Source organism: Rhynchophorus ferrugineus, unplaced genomic scaffold (assembly GCF_030347505.1).
Source record: "Rhynchophorus ferrugineus isolate W39M unplaced genomic scaffold, kcgeb_rfMv2 rfM11, whole genome shotgun sequence".
Classification (NCBI taxonomy): Eukaryota; Metazoa; Arthropoda; class Insecta; order Coleoptera; family Curculionidae; genus Rhynchophorus; species Rhynchophorus ferrugineus.
The window spans coordinates 29,182,341-29,205,948 of NW_027472590.1; the positions used below are offsets into that span (position 1 = coordinate 29,182,341).

A 23,608-nucleotide genomic window follows, 5' to 3' on the forward strand; every position below is an offset into this window, starting at 1 on the left:
TACCATTCAGGAATATTTGGGTATGAGAAAGCTCTGTGCAAAGTGGGTGCCGCGCGAGCAAACTTTTGACCAAAAACAACGACAAGTTAATGATTTTGAGTAATGCTTGAAGAGGATCAAGCGTAATAAACCCTAGTTTTTGCGTCAACGTGCAAGAGTGGATGAAACATGGCTCCATCATTTCACTCCGAAGTTCAATGAAGTACCTTGAAAAAGGGCCGCATTTGAAGAAAAAGAAACTACTGCTTCACCAAGACAATGCCCCGTGTCACAAGTCAGTGAAAACGATGGCAAAAATCCATAAATTGGCTTCGAATTGCTTTCTCATCCACCGTATTCTCCAAATCTGGCTCCCAGCGACTATTTCCTGTTCTCAGATCTCAAAAGAATGCTCGCTGGAAAGAAATTTTCGTCGAATGAAGAGGTGATTGCCGAAACTGTGTCTTATTTTGAAACAAAGGACAAATCGTACTTTAGGTTTTTGTTTATTTTTATTTATATTTCTGGTACTTACTTAGTACTAATAATTGTTGTTATTACAACATTTGTTATGTACATATTTTAATTTAAAACATTTTTTTGTGTTAAATTTCTACGTTTGATTATTTTCTAATTTTTAGTGAGTTCCTTATTTATTTTTTGAAGTCGGTTCAACTTTTTGTTAATAATATTTTATCTGAACGTGGTGACCTCAACATAAAATTCTCTCTACTTTGATTCCCTGAATGTCTCTTAATTTTATTTACATAAAGCGTATGTTCATATAAACTATGGGTCTTGGAATATAGAGTGAACTTCTTCTCGTCCCATTTGTTGGTCTGCCAGCTCAGACAATTCTATCTGATTTACAGTATCTAATTAAACTTTCTTTGTAAAATAATGAACCAATACAATAACATCTAAGAAAACCAACTGTATGTTTAAGCACGAATTTTATTATAGATTTTGTGATATACAAACAGGCGATGGTGATCGCCCTCTACTCGTTTAAATTGAAATTGTGTTTGTTCTCTTATGTACGGTTTTTGCGAGAAAAATTGTGGACGGCGTGCTTCAGAAGGGCTTCACAAATTTCGGTCTCATGTTACTGAAACAAAAACAAAGTGTTAGTTACGATATATAAACGGTAAAACCAATAATGCAGGTTGATTAGTCTCTTGTTGTAGAGCGGAATTTCGTTACGTCTGATGCTAATTGTGTTTGTAAAGCCTCTCTGTAGCATGCGCGGGTATTATCACATTGTTAGTTGAATGTTTGTAACAATGTAACTATTTCGACTTGAGGAACGATTAAAATTAGCACTTTGTGGTATATAGCAGGCCGATAAAGATTTCTGGTTCGGTCATTTCTAAATAAAATTTATCAACGCGATACCACTTAGTTTATACTAATGTTAAAAAATTAATAAATACATGGTAACGTTAATGCCGGCATTGTGCTCGTTTTTCTTATTCCGTTTTGATACATTATCGTTACCGGTTCAAAATCGTACAATAATAATTAAATTGTATTAGAAACTGTTAATTAGAAATTGCATTAATGTCTAACTCACTGGCATATGAAAAAGAAGACATAAATGATAAATAATTTAATAAATCACAAATAAACTAATCTGGTGAATAAGTTAGATGTTCTTCTTCATTGTTTGCCTAAAAAAACTTATTATATTTATTTAGTTACTTATTTTTTTATTTTGCAGTTAATTAAATTTTTAATGTTCGGTTTAACAATTCCTTTTTAAATTTGTTTGAAAAACAAGCCTAGTCCGTGTATTTCAGTGGTAAAGGCGACAGGACGGTCTTTCTACTGCTGCTGCTGCTACTGCTGAAAGCTCTGTGCAAAATGGATGTCGCGCGAGCTCACTTCTGACCAAAATAACGAAGAGTTGATGATTCGGAGCAGTGTTTGAAGATGATCAATCGTAATAAACCCGAGTTTCTGCGTCGATATATGACAATGGATGAAACATGGCTCCATCATTTCACTTCGAAGTCCAATCGACAGTCATCCGAGCAGACTGCACACGATGAACCCGCTCCAGAGCGTGGGAAAACGCAACAATCGGCTGGCAAGGTTATGGCGTCTGTATTTTGGCATGCGCCTGAAATAATTTACATTGACTACCTTGAAAAAGAAAGGACCATCAACAGCGACTATTATATAATGTTATTGGACCGTTTGAAGGACGAAATCGCCGAAAAACACCAAGACAATACACCGTATTACAAGTCAGTGAAAGCGATGGCAAAAATCCTTGAATTGGGCTTCAAATTGCTTTCTCATCCATCGTATTCTCCAGATCTGTCCTCCAACGACTATTTCCTGTTCTCAGATCTCAAAAGAATGCTCGCTGGGAAGAAATTTTCGTCGAATGAAGAGGTCATCGCCGAAACTGAGGCCTATTTTGAAGCAAAGGACAAATCGTAGCACAGCAATGGTATCGAAAAGTTGGAGGGTCGCTATAATCAATGTATCATCCTTAAAGGGAATTATGTTGAATAAAAAAAATTTATTAAAAGATGTGTTTTACTAGAAATTAAGAATTAGGAAAACTCCAAATAAATATTTTCCAATCTATTATCATTGCAATTTAGTGCGATATAATTTTTGATGGTACCTACTGGTTAGCTCCACGCAAAAATAATATCCTAATAGTGCTCTCAAAATCATATGCATCATATGTATATATTTTTATTCCTACAATCACAAAAATATATAGAAAACAGTGCTACTCGTCACCGGCTGCTTCTTGAACCACGGCGAACTTCACCAAGCTGGTCAGGTCCTCGTACGACTCGTTGGCCTGATTCTGAAGGTATTCATATCGCTTCGCCGTCAGCTCCAACACCTTGTCCAGGCTCCGAAGCCGTTTGGAGCTGTCCTGCTGGGGCACGTTCAGCGTCGTCAGATGGTTCAAGCGGTGCTTCAAGCTATCAACGGTTTGCAACGACAAACCGAGCAACGATCGCGAATTGACGTGCTCTCGTGTACGCGACGGCTTCGACTGGATTTCCACGCCGTCCGAGACCAGGCCGTCGGTGCTGGTGCTGAGGCTCTGGCAGGTCTTCAGCTGGACGCACATCGTCGAGGTGCGCGGACTGAAACGGCCGGGGATCGCGGTGTAGAAGAGTTTGAACTGATTTTCGTACCGGCTGTTTATGTCCGCCAGCTGGTTGACGTGCGCCTTGGTGCTCTGCAGCTCTTTCTCCATCGACCCGATCATCTCCTGCAGCTTGAACCGTTTCTCATTGGTCATCATCAGGTTGGCCTCCAGCTCCCGCACCTCCTTCTCAAGCTTGCTGATCTGTCGTTCTCGCAGTTCGATCTTCTCCTGCAGCTCCTTGATTAGCCGATCCTGGATTTTAGTTTCCTGCGTCACCTGAAGAGGAAGTCAGCCATAGATTAGTTGCTGACTGCAAATTTTTAATTTAATTAAATAAGATTTTACTAAGCATTAGATATGCTTAGTAAAAGCTTAATTTATTACCACCGTTCTGGTGTATCTGCATTAATACACTAGCAAAGCAAGTACAAGTATAAAAACTAGTGTTGGGAACTATCGACTGAAATTGACTATGGATTGTTTAGTAATTTACTACTGTTTGCTATCGACTATTTCAGTCCCTATTTTTGGTTCAATTCATCAAATATCGCCAATTAAAAATGATCGAAATGAATGGGTTCGACGCAACGATGAACAAGCTGAATTGTTCGCACAATACTTAGCTAATATATTTCAACCTAATGATATAGAATCTACCGTGAGTACATCTCCTGTTTAACAAACCGATGTAGATCTACATCTAATTTCTCCACTGAAAGTTGCCACTGAAATTCATAACCTCAATCCTAAAAAGGCACCTGGTATAGGTGACATTTCACCTGGATTATTGAAAGAACTGCCTCGAAAAGTAATCGTCATGTTGACATATATATATTTAATGTCTGTTTAAGGCTGAAGCATGTTTCGGAATGCTTTAAGGTGACACATATAATTATGCTCAAAAAACCTGACAAACCTGCAGAACAAGTCGAATCTTACAGGCCTATTTCCCTGCTACCTGCAATATCAAAGCTATTAGAGAAACTAATATTTAAACGTGTTAAAAATTTTGTAATAATACCAGATTTTCAGTTTAGTTTTCGAAATCACCATTCAACAATCGATCAAGTGCACAGAGTAACTGCGGCTATTGAAAGAGCGTTTGCTTTTTGTCTAACGTGATGCTTCCAATTTAATCTACCGTCGAGATGGATTCCAAGGTATTTAGCTGATTCTGCTTGAGGCATCGGGCATCCATTGAGTAATATAATTAAGTTTTTATTATTTCGCCTCAATGCAAAATTAACGTGGACAGATTTGGAGCTATTAAGTTGAATTTTCCAATCCTTCGTCCATTTGTAGATTTTGTTAACTGCCACTTGCACTTTTTCTATTGCCCTAAGCAGAGATATATTTTTGGCCATAATAATTGTGTCGTCAGCAAAGGTTTCAAGAAGTTTTTCTTTTGTTGTTGGAATGTCAGCAGTGTAGAGCAGATACAGTAGAGGTGCTAAGATGCTACCTTGTGGAACTTCAGCCGAAATAGTTTTAAATGTCGAGAACGCCATTTCGTGCGATACTCTAAATTTTTTTCCGAATAAATATGACTCCAGCAATTGACAATAGTTACGCGGTAACAATTGTCTTACACATTAATCCCAAATACCAAACCCGATCGAAAGCTTGTGAGACATCCAGGAATATTGCAGGGCAGTATTTCTTTTCTTTAAACGCTCTTTCAATAGCCGCAGTTACTCTGTGCACTTGATCGATTGTTGAATGGTGATTTCGAAAAGTAAACTGGAAATCTGGTATTATTAACACGTTTAAATATTAGTTTCTCTAATAGCTTTGATATTGCAGGTAGCAGAGAAATAGGCCTGTAAGATTCCACTTATTCTGCAGGTTTGTCAGGTTTTTTGAGCATAATTATTTGTGCCACCTTAGAGCATTCCGGAACATGCTTCAGTCTTTTTAGGATTGAGGTTGTTGTCAATTTTTGTGACAACTTCCACTGGAGAAATCAGATTTACAGCTACATCTGGCTAATAAACAGGATTTATACCTATTGTAGATTCCATATCATTTCGTTGGAATAATACTTTTTTTTATCTCGTCTTGGAAATGAAAATAAAAATCTTCACTGCGGTCTACTGTCCAGTATGATCATAATCCCTTTTGCAAAATGGCGAGAAATTATCGTGAATGCTTTGAATATTATTTTATATTGTAAATGGAACAAAACAGGCTTCGGGCGCCATCTAACGGACTAGCCTCGAACTAAATCGATAGGATTGTTTCATATACTTAAGCACGGTACTTGTTACGGCAATAATATTCGTGCATAATTGCCGTATGCTAAATATACGGAATATGAATTAATTTTCACGGATTTTCGCCCGGAAAAGTTCTAAAGAGTGGTTAACATTGGGTATTTGCATGTATTCATTTATTCACGTTAAACAGGCATGTATTGAGAAGTATCGGTACAATATATATTATTCAAAATATTTTCACTGCTCTACACATCAATTGTTTTCATAATCTGGCAACATGGCGATATCGTGTAGAAATAACGATACTGGTTTAACAGTGACGTAATCTCCGATTCATTTTGGCACTTTTTCAGCACTTTGAAACCGTATTTCAGCCAAGCTATGCTTCAACCATCTAAACTAAAGTTTCAACCAGGTAGTTCTATATCTGAAGACAACGTATGCCAATGGTTATTGCTAGCTACTCTTGCAATTTATTCGAATGGCGTCGGTAGATATCTGCAATAACAGTTTCATTCAACATACAGCAAAACTTCATGAATGTTAACATTGCGGTTTCATTGCTTTCAATTAATTTCGGTTAGTTCATGTGGTAGTCATTTTTTCACTCTTTTCTTCACTCAAATCTTCCATACTGAATATAAATAGTTGATTTACCAACTGTTAAGCTGGCTGAAATTTTTTTGAAACATTAAGCTTGGTTATCGTCCAACAAACATTACAGTTCACTGTCTTTCACCTTTTTTTTTTGGAGTTTTTAACCCTTCTTTGTTATTGCCATTCAATCACCATTTTTAAATCGGTGAAACCAAAAATGACAGATGGGATATGACGTAGCAACAGCACGATAGGTTTCTAAAAGTGTTTGATGGTCTTCCACAGCAGTTTATACAAGAAAATGAATGTCGAAAGTGCAATTTTAACCTTTCCATGGAAAGCGTCTGAATAAACTGGCCAACTCAATAATACTGTTATTTAGTTATGTTTTTTTAGTTAGCCATAACCCTCAAAAGATACGTGTATAAATTTGACAGCTGTCGGATCACTAGTTTGAATTGAAGTGAATTATAGTATTTTGAGTGAAGCAACTTTTGTTATTGTGAAAAAATGGATAAAATAGAATTTCGCGTGTTGATAAAATATCGCTTTTTGAAGGGAAACAATACAGTTAAAGCAAAAACTTGACTTGATGGCGAGTTTCCGTACACTGCCCCAGGAAAATCAACCATCAAGGATTGGCTTGCTCAGATTAGACGTGGTGAAATGAGCACCGAAGACAGAGAACGCAGTGGACGCCCAAAAGAGGTTGTTACCGACGAAGATATTTTAAAAATCCACAAAATGATTTTGAATGACCGTAAGTTGAAATAGAATGAAATAGCAAGCAAAGATATCAACTGAACGTGTACATCATATCATTCACGAATATTCACGAATTCACCAAGACAATGCACCGTGTCAAAAATCCATGAATTGGGCTTCGAATTACTTCCTCATCCACCGTATTCTCCAGATCTGGCCCCCAGCGACTATCTCCTGTTCTCAGACCTCAAAAGAATGCTCGCTGGGAAGAAATTTTCGTTGAATGAAGAGCTGATCGCCGAAACTGAGGCCTATTTTGAAGCAAAGGACAAATCGTACTACAAAAATGGTATCGAAAAGTTGGAGGGTCGCTATGATCAGTGTATCACCCTTGAAGGGAATTATGTTGAATAAAAAAAACTAATTTTGCCAAAAGAATGACTTTTCAATTGACCTGTTAGGTTAGTCGGTAACGACTAGTAACTATGTAATAAATAAATTTAAAAAAAATGACTAAGTGTCGAGTAAAATTAATTACGTTAATACCTTGGCCAGCACCGTTCTCATTTCCTGCGAGTACCGCGTCAAGCTCTCCTTCTCCAACACCAGCTCGTCCCTGGAAGCCTTCAGAACGCCAGCCATGTTCTCACGGTACCTCAGCAGATTCTCCATCTCGCTCATCTGATGGGTCTGTCTCTCAATCACGCTAGAATAATGTTCCAGCTTCTGTTCGCTCTCGATTGATCTGAAAACCGTAAAATCAAAGCGGCGAGGTCGTATTGCCGCCAGTGCCCTACTTCTTCATCAGTTCGTTCAGCTTGTAACGGCCCTCCTCCACCATCCTCTGCAGCTCGTCGGTCGGACAGCTGAAGTTCTGCTCTTCGAGCGCCTCCTGCCTCACCTTCAACTGCCTGATCTCGGATCGCAGGTTCGCTACCTCCGTGGACCTTAAAATGTTGAATCTGACAATGAGCGTCAGAAAATCACTAACCTCCCCCTCGGCATGCTTACTTCTCCCTCAGCTTGTTCTCGCTCTCCTCCAGCAGCAGCTGGTACTTGGCGATGTACTCCTGCTGCTTGCCCAGCTGTCGTTCGGTCTCGGTGGGCTCGTGGCTCTGATCTTCCTGCAAGAAGATGGTTGATTAGTTGATGGGCGTAGTTCTGGCGATGTACGCAACTTCGAGTTGACGTTTCTCTTCGAAATGGAGGATCCGTTCGCGTTCCAACATCCCTATCTTATCTTCCAGTTCCCTGATCCTGAGATCCTTGGCGATGTCCTGTATGTAGTCTTCCGCGGCGTGAGCTGGTTCCTTCATTCCTAGAAAAATCGAAGGCCAGCGTTCAATAATGTCTAATCGTTACCGATTTTTATGATTTATTTAAAACTGTGTCAACATTCAACTAAATGTATCCCTTAAGACAGCCGAACAATTACATTTTGAAGAAAAATTCGTTAAATTTATCCAACCAGCTGGTTGGAGTAATACACAGAAATTGAGAGTACAAATAAAGGTGTAGCGACCTTCGAATGTTTCGAATTTTTTCGCAATTCTCAGTAGCCCACAGATCTTTTCGAGGCGTTGCACATGCCTGAAGTTAGTATCCATGGTGAGATGGCAACAAGTGGTACTATTAACTGTAAATTTCATTTCATTTTTGTTCAAATTTTATTTATTTCACAACCTTTTGAACTCTTAGAGCTTTTGACATCACCATCTAATCATCAGCATTTCGACTAAACACTTCTTTTGCCGCTTTGGTTAAATCATAATGCTGATGATGTTTTAGATTGGTAATACTTGATGAAGATAAATGGAGTTCGAGCAAAAGTATCGCACCTGAAGGTGTAAGGTCGAAAGGTTGGTTGAAAGTGCCCAAGGGTCCCTAACCATAAACTATTCTAATTAGGAGACCTTCAAGCTTTGAAAAATATCCTTAGTCATGAATTCCTGCCAAAAGCATCTTAGATTGGAGTGTAAGAACACTAAACATGGACTGAAGTTTCAGTCCTTGCCTAAAATTCAGTTTATTAGCCGTATACTATTGGAATTTAGAGTCACCAAAAGGTGGAAAACGATTGCATGCAGGGTATACCATGAACATCTGGCCAAAAGCAGAGCTACTTAGAGGATAATCAAAGACAAACTGGCGGAAAAGGTATAGGTGATACAAATAATTTTAGTACCAGTTGTTCTAATGACCTTGGCATCCCCAGTTGCGGTCTTAGTATTTCAAGCTTTCTATAGTTCAGAAGGACTCCAAAGAACCCATTGAGTCCAATATTACAAGTATTGATGCGTCTATTAATGACCCATCCAGATAGGGCCTTGTAAATGACCAAAAGCAGAAAAAAGTGCTAGTAATAGTAGGAAGCCAATAGTACTCCTCTAATATACTTGAAGTGTATGCGGCACCGACGAAATCTTGCCGTTTAGAACCATCCGTGTAAATGGTGAGGTGATTTGGGTAATTCTCCTCAAGGGTCTTGGCGAAGAGCTATTTTACTATGGAGGAGCTAATATATTCTTTATTTAGTACCTTTAGGGATAGGTCTATGGAAATATTGGATTACGGCCAGGGTGGTTTTGCCGTAGATCTGTTGAACGGAAGCAGGGATTGTTGTTTTAGTCGATTGCAAGTCCTGCTAAATACTGATGACGGACTGGTATGCTTTTTTATTGTAGTGTTATCTGAGTGACTCAGCTCTGAATTAAATTTGAGGGAGCTTGCATAGTTCATGAGAAGGAGCTCTCGTTGTGAAACAAGTGATGGAATTTATGCCTCACATTGAAGGCTCTCAACCGGATTAGTGTGGTATGCTCTCAAGGCAGCAGCAGTGATGTAACATTGACTTCCATAATCCAGCTTTCTTCTAATTACTGTCTTATATATGTTACTCAGTGAAATTCTATGAGCACTCCAATGGTGATTAGAAAGACTCTTCAATAATAGTATATCTGTCAAACATTTTCCTTTTATGTGGTTTATTTGATAGATCCAACTTAGTTTGTGGTCAAATATCAATCCAAATTATCTATGTTCCGGTTTATTTATTAAATTCTTACCATCCATCGTCACTGTAATCATCTGTCGCCAATTTCTTCATCTGCAATAATGGACATTTACGGACTTTTTGGCAGAGAATTTTAATCCGTTTTGATTGTCCCAATTTGGTATTTTTTTGACGCAATTCTGTAGGAGATACTGGCTATATTTATGATCTGAGTGCTTATGGTAAATAATCACATCGTGTGTATAAATCCGAGCATTGATGTGTGGTGGGATAACCTGATTAATCGACTCTATAGCGACAAGGAATAATAATGGGCTGAAACAGGAACCTTGTATAACTCCATTGGTCTGACGGTAAGATGATGATGTCACCACATTCACTCTAACTCGACAACATCTGTCGGCCAAGAAGGATGTAATAAATCTATACATATTCCCTCCTATATTTTGCATTTGAATAGTGGTGATTTTTATGGTGTCAAATGCTTTTTCTCAATTGAAGAAGACGGAGTCACATGTTGTCACGAGTTGAATACTTCACATAGATCCTCTCGGAATCCGATTAGATGGAGAGTGTGGAGTATCCTCTTAAGAATCCCAATTGATGTTTAATTATGTATATGAGTCTACTGCAGACCATACGCTCCAGTGTCTATAGCTGTTAACTGAATGCCTTGGTTTACCTGGTTTATGTATAGGTATCAACATTGATTGTTTCCATTTTAGAGATAGATGTCCTTGACTCCAAATTCCATTGTTGTAGGATGTTGTTTGTAGTGTTTTATGTAAGATTGTTGTAGAATGTTAGAGTTCCAAGAAAGGGTGCTACCTTTATGTCAAGCTGAAAAATGTAATAAGCGAGAAGTTTCGTTTACATTAGAATGGCGATTTATATGAATTCGAGACGACAGTATCGTTTGTGTTCGCTGCTCGATAAATCATTACTTGTTTGTGTAAAATAAAGCTTTTTTAAAATCGTATAAAAGTCCTTGTTTTATCAACACGTATCATGACATATATAATTTTGTCGGACAACTGGCTATCTCTTAAGCAGGATTAAAGGAATAAACACCATCTCGAAAGTTGAATTCAACAAATTTTCACGGCAGTTCAAAAAAAAATTTGAGGAAACGAAATCGAGATACCTTTGCCCCAGTTAATGCTGCAACTGACTTTGTTCATCGTCTCCTTGCACTCCAGGCCCATGCGGGCGATGTAACCCTCAAACTCGGCGCACTTCTCCAGCGCCTCGTCCCGCTGGTGCGTCACCTCCACGAGCCGCGTCTTCGTCTCCATCAGGTCCGCCTCCACGGTCTCCAGTGCGCCGCGCAACTGCTCTTCCGTCGAATACTTTTGGTCTTCGATGGCCTCCAACCTACGATAAAAAGGTTTATCACGTCAGTTCTTCTTCGCCAGACACTTCGGTCTCACCTGTTGCGGACGCCGGAACCTCGAAAATTTAAGGCAAACAAACACGACCAAAAATACTACATCAACGTAATAAAATTAATATATTCAAGAAAATCATCGGTTTAAACAAAAAAGTGCTGGAACAAACGTTTAATCTAAATAATAAAGTAAAAGGTATATAATATCACGGCGTAATTTGGAACGTGAGCGCTAAAAGTTAGCGCCCTCTCTCTGTTTTTTTCGTTTTCGAACGGCACGGCGGGAGGGGCGTTTAGGTTAATAATAAATCACTTGGAATGGGAACAATAGTTCGGCGAAGGCGCGAAGCGTAATGTCTAATATTAACCTTGTTTCGAACTGGTTCTTGTCCGCGGTCAGTTTCTGTAGCAGGTTTTCCTGGTGCTTGATGTTTTTGCCCATGTCCTCCTTCTCCTTCACCCATTGCGCCTCTTTTTGCTTCAACTGATCCTGCAAGTACCTGAAACATATAATCGCCCCCGTTTAGATTGACGCACGGTCTAGATTTTTTATCGCAACTTTTTCCACAACGTTCTGTAATAATTTCTGTCATGGTGAATATGGTTTAGGGTTGGAGGTTTTTAAAATATTTCTTCTTTGAAAAAAATAAATAATGGGAAACAAAACAAAATAAACGATATAAGTTCCTTGTTTATATATATATTCTATTCAATGAAACAGCGAATGTATGTCATTAAAATTTATGACGACAGCACGTGACAATGTTGCAGCCTTAACTTAGAAACCGTTTGTAAACTCTAATTACTATTACTAATGCTTTCATGAATTTTGTACAAATCTGACAACAGGGTCGACCAGTATCAAGGGAACTCGAATTTTATAGAGTGATTCTTTTAACTACATTTCTTCGCATTCTATCTACGCATTCACCTTTATTAAATTATATTATATGTATTTTCAAAGTTATTTTGTACATACGTCATTTAAACTTGTGACATCAAACCGTCGAAATGTTGCAGCATCAACTCTGAGTTTTAGTTCAGTTTGTCTTTGATATACAACAAAATTCTATTCTAAATAAAATAATTGAACCAAAATGTAATCAAATATAATTTAACTTAACATTATAGTACATCTAAAAACCACAACTAATTATACAGCCACAATAGTTTATAGATTAAGGTTATAACCTTATATTACTATTGCTTTAAAAATTTTTGCATACGTTTGAAAACCGGACAACTTTGACAGGCTATTTAGTTTGCGTGTTCAGACTAATCATACAGCATTGTGCCTCTTTTTAACTAAAATAAAGGAAAATATTGTCTGATTATAAACCGAATTTACAAATTGCGGCAGCAATATATTAAACATCTTGATGACGTATGTACAAAAAAGAATTGAATAGACTATATAAGGTTTTTATAAGGAATACAAAAAAGAGAGAAATAGACTTTTGTTGAAATATTTAGAATAAAAATGAATAAAACTGTAGACAGCGATGATGCATACTTTATATAGACTATGTTCCATATATCGTAACAGGTTAATTTAAAAGTTCCCGGCTTGACACATATATCGCGCTACTTGAATAAAATCCATACACTTTTGGTTAGCCCTAATCCTCAAAATATGCGTGTATAAATTTGACAGCTTTCGGAACATTAGTTTGTGAATTATAGCATTTTGAGTGAAGCAACATTTGTTATTGTGAATAAAATGGATAAAAAGAAATTTCGCTTGTTGATAAAATATTGCTTTTGAAGTGAAAAATACAGTTGAAGCAAAACTCCTCTTTCCGGACACTGCCCCAGGAAAATCAACCATCAAGGATTGGTATGCTAAGTTTAGACATGGTGAAATGAGCACCGAAGAAGGTGAAGGCAGTGGACGCCCAAAAGAGTTTGCTACCGACGAAAACATTTTAAAAAATCCACAAAATGACTTTGAATGACCTTAAATTGAAATTTAATGAAATAGCAGATACTCTAAAGATGTCAACTGAACGTGTATATCATATCATTCACGAATATTTGGGTATGAGAAAGCTTTGTGCAAAGTGGGTGCCGCGCGAGCTCGCTTTTGATCAAAAACAATGACGTGTAGATGATTCGGAGTAGTGTTTGAGATGATCAAGAGTAATAAACCCGAGTTCTTGCATCTATATGTGATAATGGATGAAACATGGCTCCATCATTTCACTCCGAAGTCCAATCGACAGTCATCCGAGTGGTCTGCATACGATGAATCCGCTCTAAAGCATGGGAAAACGTAACAGTGGGCTGGCAAGATTAAGGAGTCTGTATTTTGTGATGCCCATGGAATAATTTTCATTGACTACCTTGTAAAAAGAAAGACCATCAACAGCTATTGCTACATAGCGTTATTGGGCCATTTGAAGGACGAAATCGCCGAAAAACGGCTACATTTGAAGATAGAGAAAGTGCTGCTCCTTGACGGACAATGTACCGTGTCAAAAATCCATGAATTGGGCTTCGAATTGCTTCCTCATCCATCGTATCCTCCATAAAAGAAAGTGAAAACGGTGGTAAAAATCCATGAATTACATATGAATTAATTCCTTCCATATTCTCCAGCTTTGGCTCCTAGCGACTCTTTCCTGTTTTCAGATCTCAAAAGAATGCTCGCTGGGAAGAAATATTCGTCGAATGAAAAGGTGATCGCCGAAACTGAGGCCTATTTTGAAGCAAATGACAAATCGTACTACAAAAATGGTATCAAAAAGTTGGAGAGTTGCTATAGTCATTGAATCACCCTTGAAGGGAATTATGTTGAATAAAAAAACTAATTTGGGCAAGAAATGTGTTTTACTATGGTAGGTCGGGGACTTTTCAATTAACCTATTACATTACAAATTACCTGATACTTTTTCTAAGAAAACATTCTGATTTAGACATTTAAAAAGTTCGTTTTAACATATTTTCAAAATTTAGACGGTTAAGAAAATTTTTTATACATTAAGTGAGTGATATCTTATACATTTGCTGTAACAATGATCACTTAAAGAAGCGCCTAAAGAAGCAAGAAGAACTTGCTTAATAGAAAGGACTTCAGAAAAGGTTAATTATGAAGTAGAAGGATGTTCATTATATGAAGAATCATTATCTGAGTTAATTATCATCAATCATTATCTTCTGTCTGAAACTTGGCATCAAACTTTAAAGGTTTTTTTCCTTCTAAAGTACTTTTTTTGATTTAATTGATATGACATCTCAATTTATACTTTGAAATTTGATGCACAATTGTCTTGACAAACGATTGCATACGTTGGGGACATAGATTGTCGATTTTTTTTATTGTTACGCCAAGAATGGACCAGAATAACCAGCGACTATAAATTAAAAAAAAAACATAGTTCCAAACCAGTAGTACTCAGTAGTCATTTATAAGCAAAGTTAAGCGACCTATCCGTTATCACTGCACATGTTTATGGTGTAACCATTTATAAATAACGAAAGCTACCTGATTTTTTTATGTAGTTCTGCATTTGCCATATCTGTGTTCTTCTTGTCGCTCTCGAGCTCTACAATTTTAGCTCTCATGTTCTTCAGATTTTGGGCATTGGCATTGCTACGGCTCTTAAAGTCGACGCTCGACTTCCTCTCACTCTCCAGATCCTGATCCAATTTCTACAAACCGTTCATGTTAGTTTTTGCAATGGCGAGGCGAAAGTGGCTCAGCTACTTTAATTTGTTCTCTCAAGGTGCCGATAATACCGTTCAGCTCAGCGACGGACTTGTCATAAGTGGTTCGCTTCTCCTCCATTTTACGCTGAAGCTCGTGGATAACGTGCGTGGACTCCAGAGTCAGCCTCTCCTGTTCCTTGAGCTGATGTTCCAGCTCCTCGACGCGACCGTCTTCGTGCGGCGACCTCTGCTCGCTCAACAACTTCTGCCAGTTCGAAACAAGTTGGTCGATCTTGTCTTGGTGCTCGGCAATGATACCGTCCAGCGAATGTTGCAGCTGTTGTCCTTCGTTCTAATAAAAATCGATTGTGATGGTGTATGAGATCGATTAAGAGGATGCAAATACCTTCAAGGATTCAATTTTGTCGGAAACCTCGCCCACATCCACCTCGGACCTGGTGACGCTCTCCAGCAACTCGACGATAAGGGCCCTCCTGCTCAGGAGATTACGGCAAATATCCATCAGAGTCTTCGGTATTTCCTCGATTGATTTCTTCATTCCAACGACGATGTCCATGGAAATTTGTTCACCACCTCCATGCTTAATGAATCAAGATCAAATTAAATATGAAAATGTTATTTATTAACATTGGATATTCACAAAGTATTATTTATACTAATTTCAACAAGTGCCATAAGTACGTTAATGAGATTTGGGTTTACTCTTATCTAAATGGCGTAAAAAATTGATGAATAAAGCGCGTCAGTTTATTGAGGTTTAAAAGAAACTTTGTTCGTCAATTGACTTCAGATCGGCAAAACAATTAACTTAGATTGCTTTTGTAACGTTTGGAATTACTAACCTAATGCAATAATTCCTAAAAAAAATATTCGACAGATTCAGGTGTCTTGTGACTTTTTTCGCATCTCAGGTTCTTTCATGAAATGATTATACTGTGTGACAAGTTTTTTGTTCTATAAATAAATTTTGTACCATAAATAAATACAGTATGAATTTTTTTTTATTTATTTATATTATTAATTTTATAAAAAAAAAACAGAAATATATATTTACAAATAGACAATGATTCAAAATAGCTCTGGTTTAAATGAGCCATATATATTCTGAGACAAAACGACGAAATATTAACTTTTCTTCTTGTGAACAGTAGAATTCTCTTTCATTATAAACCAGAAGTAATCTGCTAACATTTTAGCACTCCATCTTCCTTGAAAACTTTCTTCTATCTTTTTAATATTCTGGTGAAAACGTTCACTTTGTTCGTCACTTACCATTCCAAGATTAGGGGGAAAATCGAAATGGAATTCAAGAAATGTATCTTTAAGACCTTCTGCACTCCATTGTCTTAAACGTTTGTAACAAGTCCTTCACCAGAAGCTCAAAATTGTCAGCTTCAAGACTGGCGAAAAATCGATGAATCACTTCCTTTAAAACCAATAACCAAGCCGCTAACTCTTTCGCGATAAGATTTTCATAGAATTCATTGTTTTTTATAATGTTTCGTATTTGCGGACCAACAAAAATGCCATCAAATTTTAATTTAACATCACTTAATTTAGAGAAAACAGTTATTAAGTACAAAAATTCCTTTACTATTTTTATCCATGGTCTTGACAAAATTTTTCATTAAACCAAGTTTTATATGTAAGGGTGGAAAAATCACATTTTCTTGTGTAATAAGAGGTTCATATTCAATGTTTGATTTACCACAAACAAAGTTACTTCTTTTTGGCCAATCTTTAACTTCATAGTTTTATTTGATGTCTCTACTGTATAACAAACAGAGAAACCAACAATATTTCGTCGCTTGATATGAGTATATAAGGAATGGGTACTGACACTCTTTTAGACAATACAGTACCCAGTTCGAGTACGCAAAGTACATAAATGCTACTACATGAAAAATACCTTACCAGAGAACAATCCACAGACATATTGGACACGAATATGAAGAAATTCAGCCTCAGATGTTGTGGGATGTCATGAAAAATGCCTTAAAAAGAGCCAAAATTTGGATAGCGAATCGCGGTCACCATTTATCATAACGAAAAAAAAAATTAAAGACCAAATGGACTTTTTATGAAAATCAAACTTACTCATATTTTCTATGAGCAAAGTTATAGGCAATAAAAATGGTAGCGGTATTTTTGCCCGACGTTGTATTATAACAATAATTTTAAACCTTTGAAAACAAATCTCTAAATCGTCATGAAATATTAGAAAATATATTTACAATTGGAAAAAATCCAAGGTTGTGCGTATTCTAAAATTATAATAAACTCTATTATTAATGTAGTAACATGTCATGATTATTATAACATCAAAAAACACATATATTAGCATACCAACTCAAACAACCGTTTTTCAACAAGCTAAAATTTCACGAAACACGATTGCGTTCATGCCAATAACTTACATACATAGATTACCCTCCATTTATTCTGAAAACGTTCATTTCTGTATATATTAAAATGTACAACAAGAAAACATATGTAAATCGTTGTGAGTGAAAGAAAGCGCCATTTATCTTGGACGTAAGTATGGCGTTTGGCTGATGGGAAAAATAACGACCTACATTTATTACCCATATTCAAAGCCATTTCTTTTAAATCATCTTAATTTTCAATATTCTGAAAAATAATCGGGACGTATATTATTCAAATTTTGGTCTACATTCTTTGGGTTGCCCGTGATTATTATTTTACGTGGCGTTTAATCTTAGTATTATTTATCATAATGGGACTGGGATTTATTTTAAGATTTTTTTTATTTTATAAGATTGGGTAACTATATTAATATTTTTGAAGGAAAATCAACCATCATCGATTGGTATGCTAAGTTTAGACGTGGTGAAATGAGCACTGAAGACGGTGAATGCAGTGGACGGTCAAAAGAGGTTGTTACCGACGAAACATTAATAAAATCTATTGAGAAATGGTATGAGAAAGTTCTGTGCAAAGTAAATGTCACGCGAGCTCACTTTTGACCAAAAACAACGACGAGTTGATGATTCGGACCAGTGTTTGAAGATGATCAAGCGTAATAAACCGGAGTTTTTGCGTCGATATGTGACAACGGATGAAACATGGCTCCATCAATTCACTCCGAAGTCCAATCGACATCCGAGTGGACTGTAAACAACACACTGAACTATTGAAATATTATATTACTGCCGGAATGTAGAGTCAAACAAGAGGAAGCCTACTCTATAATAAAATAAGCTAAAGCAGGTGTATCACACTCTACCTACTCCATAAATATGATATAACATACATGGAAAATATCACTATGGCTACATTTGCTGATTCTTGTTGTCGGAGGCAATACCGAACAATCCATTCGAAAATTACAACATATAAATGATAATATAAATGATTAGACCCAAACATAATAAAAATTAACGAAAGCCTGTAACATTTGCAGTTCACATATAATCAGATCGCACATGCATCATTAACAATAATTAATACTATGATTCTATTTAGCAACATCGCTAAGTATTTCGGTGTGAATCTAGATGCGAAACTTCTCGAGAAGAAAAGGAATGTAAATAATAAAATAGTATTATACAAACAAGTATTGGAATCTGTATGAATCGGATATGAGGAATTGAACTCTGGGGATTTTAATACAATAAAAGCTATCCAGAATGAAGTCCTCAGAAGTACTGCAGGTGCACGCAGATACTACAGGACTGATTACTTACACCGAGACTTTCAGATACCGACTGTCAGTCAGGAAATGAAGAGAATTGCAAGGAGATATGAGTAGAGGCTTCATTCTCATACTAATATTGAGGTGTTACAACTATTAAATAACACTAGAACAGGGCAGAGATTCAAAAGAATCAGACCATTCGATCTTATGTAGTGTAATGTAGTGAGGTGTATTCAATAGAAAAACCTCAGAATTTGCGTTACAGCTTTGATTTAGTGATTAATGATTGTTTTAATGAGACAGGGAGTTAATTTTAAGGAATTGTTAGTAGATTGAGTATACAGTTTTTTTATTTAATAAGATTGGGAAACAATATTACTATGGTCATGTTTTACAATAGAGAGAAAAACCTTAATACCTATACATCAGTTTGGATTTATTAACAAATATTCCACTAAGAACGAGGTTCATAGAATAAAAGATGTAATTGAAAAAATCTATGAAGGTAATAAGGTTTATTCAGCTTTATTCTTAAATGTGGCACAAACCTTCGATAACTGGCATGACGGCCTTGTTCATAAACTAGAGAAAGTGTTACCAAGGCAACACACTGAACTGTTAAAATGTTACATTACATATAGAATATAAAGTCAAACAAGAGGAAGCCTTCTCTACAATAAAAGGAGCTAAAGCAGATCTATCACAAAGGGTCCAAATATCTACCTACTCCATACATGTGATATACTTATTTTCTGATTCTTGCTGTTGGAAATAATGGCGAACAAGCCATACGGAAATTACAATAGATAAGTGATAATATAAATGATTAGACCGAAACATAATAAAAATAACGAAAGTAAGACTGTGCATATACACTTCAGATATAATCAGACCGCACATGCACCAATAACAATAAATAATAATATCATTCTATTTCGCAACAACGATAAGTATGTCGGAATGAATTTTGATGCAAAACTTCACGGGAAGGAACTTGTAAAAACGAAAATTAATGAACTGGAATTCAAATATAGGAAAATGTATTGGTTAATTGGAAGAAAGTTTATTAATAAGCTTTCAACAATTGACCAGGTTCACAGAATAACACATGTTAATGTGAAGAAATAAAGTATGCTCAGCTAAATTTTTAGATATAGCAAAAGCTTTCGATAAGGTTTGGCATGAAGACCTTGTTCATAAACTACGGAGAATGCTACGAAAACAACACACCGAACTATTAAAATCTTACATTACAACCAGACTGTTTAGAGCCAAACAAGAATAGGCTTACTCTACAATAAAATAAGCTAAAGCAGATGTACCACAAGGAAGTATAATGGGTCCAATGCTTTAACTACTCTATACTTGTGTTATATTACAAATGATTATAGATTATAGCTGTCGGAGACAATAGTAAAGAAGCCTCATGAAAATTATAACAGGCAAGTGACAATATAAATAATTCGTAAAGAAGACAATAACAATTAATGAATGTAAATCTGTACATGTGTAGTTCACCTATAACCAGACCGTAGAAGCACCAATAACATTAAATACTATAATTCCATATAGCAACAACGCTAAATATCTCGGAATGAATCTTGATGTAAAACTTCGCTGAAAGGAACATATAAAGAAGAAAAGAAATGAACTGGAATTGAAATATAGGAAAATGTACTGGCTAATTGGAAGAAAATCATAATTATCAGTACATACTAAAATGGTGTTATATAAGCAAGTATTGAAAGTTTTATAGACATATAGAGTTAAATTATGGGGATGTTCTGCAAATAAAACAGAGTAACATAAATAAAATACAATTTTTTCAGAACAAAGTCCTGAGAGATATTGTGGGCGCACCCAAATACTACAGGACTGATTACCTACATCGAGACTTTCAGATACCCACAGTCAGTCAAGAAATCAAGACAATTGCAAGAGGGAATGAGGAAAGACTCTATTCTCATGAGAATATTGAAGTATTACAGCTTTTGGATACCACCAAAAACTGGACACAGACTCAAAAGAATTAAACCATCTGATCTTGTGTAGTGTTGCGTAGTGAGGTGCATATAATAAAAAATACAGCGGTGACATGTATAAACATTATTTCACCAGAGACTGAGATAGGGCCAATGGGTCCTCCTAGTCATATACCTAGATTTAAGTTATCATAAAGACAAATTATAGATTAAACGGAAACGACCAATAACAATGTAATAATTAAATAATAATAAAATGTTATAGCTTAGATTTATTATTGTAAATTATTATTATTAGACTTTGTATAAATTATATCAAATTCAAATAACGAATTTTTCTCCATATCTAATGTAGGCCATCAAAAAATAATTTACGGTTTTGTTCTATTTGTTTAATTTCATGGTTCGCATTAAAATATTAGTTTATTATAATTATTAGTAAATTTTAGTTATTAAAATATTATAAATTAGTTTTAAACATGATCGAAATACTATATTTGACACGGCATTGTATTATATATAAAGAGAAGTTTCTAAATGTCTTCCCTTTAACACGTTTTACTACCCTCGAGGAGAAAGTCGAAATATCTCACCCACAAAGGGTTTATTGATGGAAATACCTAATTATATTTACCGTTAGGGTTTTTTTCACTAATTTGCACGTTGTCAATAAAATCCCAGATAGTATAGAACATGAAATAATCTTGTCGCAAATTTAAGTTCCTTTTTAATATAGACATTGTCGAATATTATCTTACAGCAATTAGTTCACTTTTCACAGTTCCCAGGGAGGACCAGCTGAATTTCACCCTGTTGTCGTCGAAATCATAATGGAAATTCTTTTATGTTTGACGGTAGAAAACATGCATGCTGTCACTACCATGGATATTTTTTTTATTAAAATATTTTTATTAAAAAATTTCGGGATACTGTCAGTTTTCAGTCCCTCAATTAGTTTTTCTTTTTGCCCTCCTCAATTACCGAATAATGGTCATTGACAATTGGTTATTACAATTTGTCTGTGTATTTATGTCACCATTAATTATCTAGTAATAATAATACACTAAACCGAAATCGTCTCATAGTTGACCCCTGTGGATTGCTACTGCTACTGCATTCAATTTGGGGATATGGTACCCGTTGATCGGGCAGCCGGTATCGGGCACGAGAACCCGGCGACTCTATTGATTTGCGAACTTGAGTTAACGCACGACTAGATACTCTACTAGTCGTATGGGGGCAAAAGTCATACCTGCGGAAACGGACGAGGTCGTTTCAGCTTGGAAAAGTGGGACGTTAGCGGTGACGCGGTGCTAATCTCCCAGTATGTCGACCAGCTTGCGAACCAGCGCGTGTTCAAAAGAACTTGAGTTGAGTTGTTATTTGTGGAATGATTGAGATATGAATTGCTTGATTTATGGAGTGTCGGTTTTCTTGTGAATTTGACTATTTCTAACAAACCATGGACTGTTTAAGATTCTCCTGAGGAGCTTATTTTGGAAAACTTGAACCATTTGACCTGGTTGGGTGTAAAAAACTTGAAGTAGACATTAGATCCGTAGAGGAGTACGGACCGAATTAACATCTTATAAAATAAGCATCTTATGTAGATGGGAAATCTGCTCAGAGAACCTTTCTGGATTGCTTTCTGGATTTGGGAATGCCAACTGAACCGTCGGTCGAAGATAAAGAAAAAACAGGATCTGAATAGGGAATGGCTTATAGATGTAGAAAAATAGGATGAAAATAAAAATATCACAGCAAAAAATAAAGAAAATACAAAGCGTCTTCATAAAAAAGGATAACACTAATAATAACCAAGGGATCTAGAAAGCTTCTTCACAAAAGTGATATGTTCATGAATGTACACACATAAACGTATTTACTTCTTTGTCGAAAGAAGATACAGAGGATTTAAAAAACAGTTTAATTCATATCTTACCCCTTCCGACTGTTTCCTGAAGTCTTCCAAAGGAAGCAGCTTCAAGTCGTCCAGTTTCACGTGCTTACCAAGCTCCTCTAGCCTCTTCTTGATCTGGACCAGATTCTGGTAGAGATCCAAGACGGGTTTCTGTTTCTCGATCAGTTCCTTTTTCATCTGAATGTACCGTTTGCTTTTGTTGATGAACTGAATCTCCAGCGTGTGTTTGTTGGCGACCGAGTTAGTTCGGGCTACTGACAACGAGCTGGTTCTAAGAACGAGTATTTGTCAGTATTCGTTAAACTGTAAACCCTGTGCGTTTCTCATATACTGTGCTACTCATATTGTCAGTCGCCCCCTGGTGGTAAATAAACGCTAAAATTGTTCACAGGTAATATATTGGAGATAAAAAATTGACCAGCCATGAGTGCACGATTATACCCGAAATATAGATACGATTATAACCGAACGCACAGGGTCTGCAGACTAAGGACTGCTGTATTTTTAGTGTAACATTTGGGAGGATGATGATTCGCTACGTACCTGCTGGCAGAACGGGCACTTTTTAACAGCGGAGGGATTTTGATGGGGCCCGATGACTTCACCGGAAGCGGTATGCTCGACAGGACCGGGTTGGGACGGATTATTGGGATTTTGGGGCTTCGGGATGACTGAGGTCGACGAGCGCCACGTGGTGAAGCGATGCTGAAGACCTCGCTGGACGACGCTCCGCTCCGGGGAGATTTGGGGGTGGTGCGCGGGGTGTCGTTCTGAAGTTCGTTCTCCATCTTGCCGAGTTCGATCGTGTCCTACAACAATACGGCGTCAATCGCGCGAATACGCATCGGCGGGCACGGCCTTACCATCTCTAGAATGCTACCAGAACCGAATCTTTTGCTTGTCGATCTCTTGCCGAACTCTAAAACATTTTAATTACAAAAAAGAACGGAAACGCTAACGTCAAAGTCAAAAAGTGACGGGGGATTTTGCACGAATTGCTACGTAACAGTGACGACACTAGAAACGTCGAAAACGTGGAAATTCACCGTTTTCCCGGAGTTTACGTGGATGAGCGAGAGTCGAAGGAGTCGATATCTTACCCGCTCTGGTTTTACTCGTAGAGCCAAAGTCGTTCCGTGTTAGATCCCGTCAGGTTTATTACATTATCCGACCTAAATGAAATCTCACAAGTAAATTTTTCTACAAATGGGAAAAATGGGGAATCAAAAGTATGACACAAACAAATGACTTAATCAACATGCCACTCAGGGTGACAGGTGCAGATTTGATCGATGCGATTTCCCTGGGATATTTCGGCGGGATTTTTTCTTCGAAATCCAACGGGATTCATAGGCAT

The 23,608-nt window shown here is 36.8% G+C and overlaps 1 protein-coding gene across 3 annotated transcripts; it reads right to left on the reverse strand.

The window, feature by feature from the left end:
• Positions 1–932: 932 nt before the first annotated feature.
• Positions 933–23,487, reverse strand: LOC143205180 (uncharacterized). 3 transcript variants are annotated; one of them, XM_076418297.1, is made up of 15 exons: positions 23,352–23,487; positions 23,115–23,170; positions 22,795–23,060; positions 22,273–22,522; positions 15,076–15,270; positions 14,728–15,021; positions 14,506–14,672; positions 11,390–11,521; positions 10,779–11,008; positions 7,800–7,939; positions 7,633–7,745; positions 7,419–7,583; positions 7,168–7,366; positions 3,150–3,379; positions 933–1,087 (listed from the first exon to the last, which is right to left on the reverse strand). In XM_076418297.1, the coding sequence occupies exons 2-15, from the start codon at positions 23,115–23,117 to the stop codon at positions 1,054–1,056; spliced, it is 2,418 nt and encodes an 805-aa protein (XP_076274412.1). In that variant the 5' UTR covers positions 23,118–23,170; positions 23,352–23,487; the 3' UTR covers positions 933–1,053. The 3 variants fall into 3 exon arrangements, with proteins under 3 accessions (XP_076274412.1, XP_076274410.1, XP_076274411.1); XM_076418295.1 differs by lacking the exon at positions 933–1,087 and having other exon boundaries at positions 2,682–3,379; XM_076418296.1 differs by lacking the exon at positions 933–1,087 and having other exon boundaries at positions 2,683–3,379; positions 7,419–7,568.
• Positions 23,488–23,608: the final 121 nt, after the last annotated feature.

Excerpts from the sequence above, each read along its gene's own strand:
- LOC143205180 (XM_076418295.1), bottom strand. Across the intron at positions 14,673-14,727 it reads CCTTGAGAGAACAAATTAAA|AAATTGGATCAGGATCTGGA; the intron begins GTAGCTGAGCCA and ends AACGGTTTGTAG. Across the intron at positions 7,367-7,418 it reads CTGAACGAACTGATGAAGAA|ATCAATCGAGAGCGAACAGA; the intron begins GTAGGGCACTGG and ends TACGGTTTTCAG.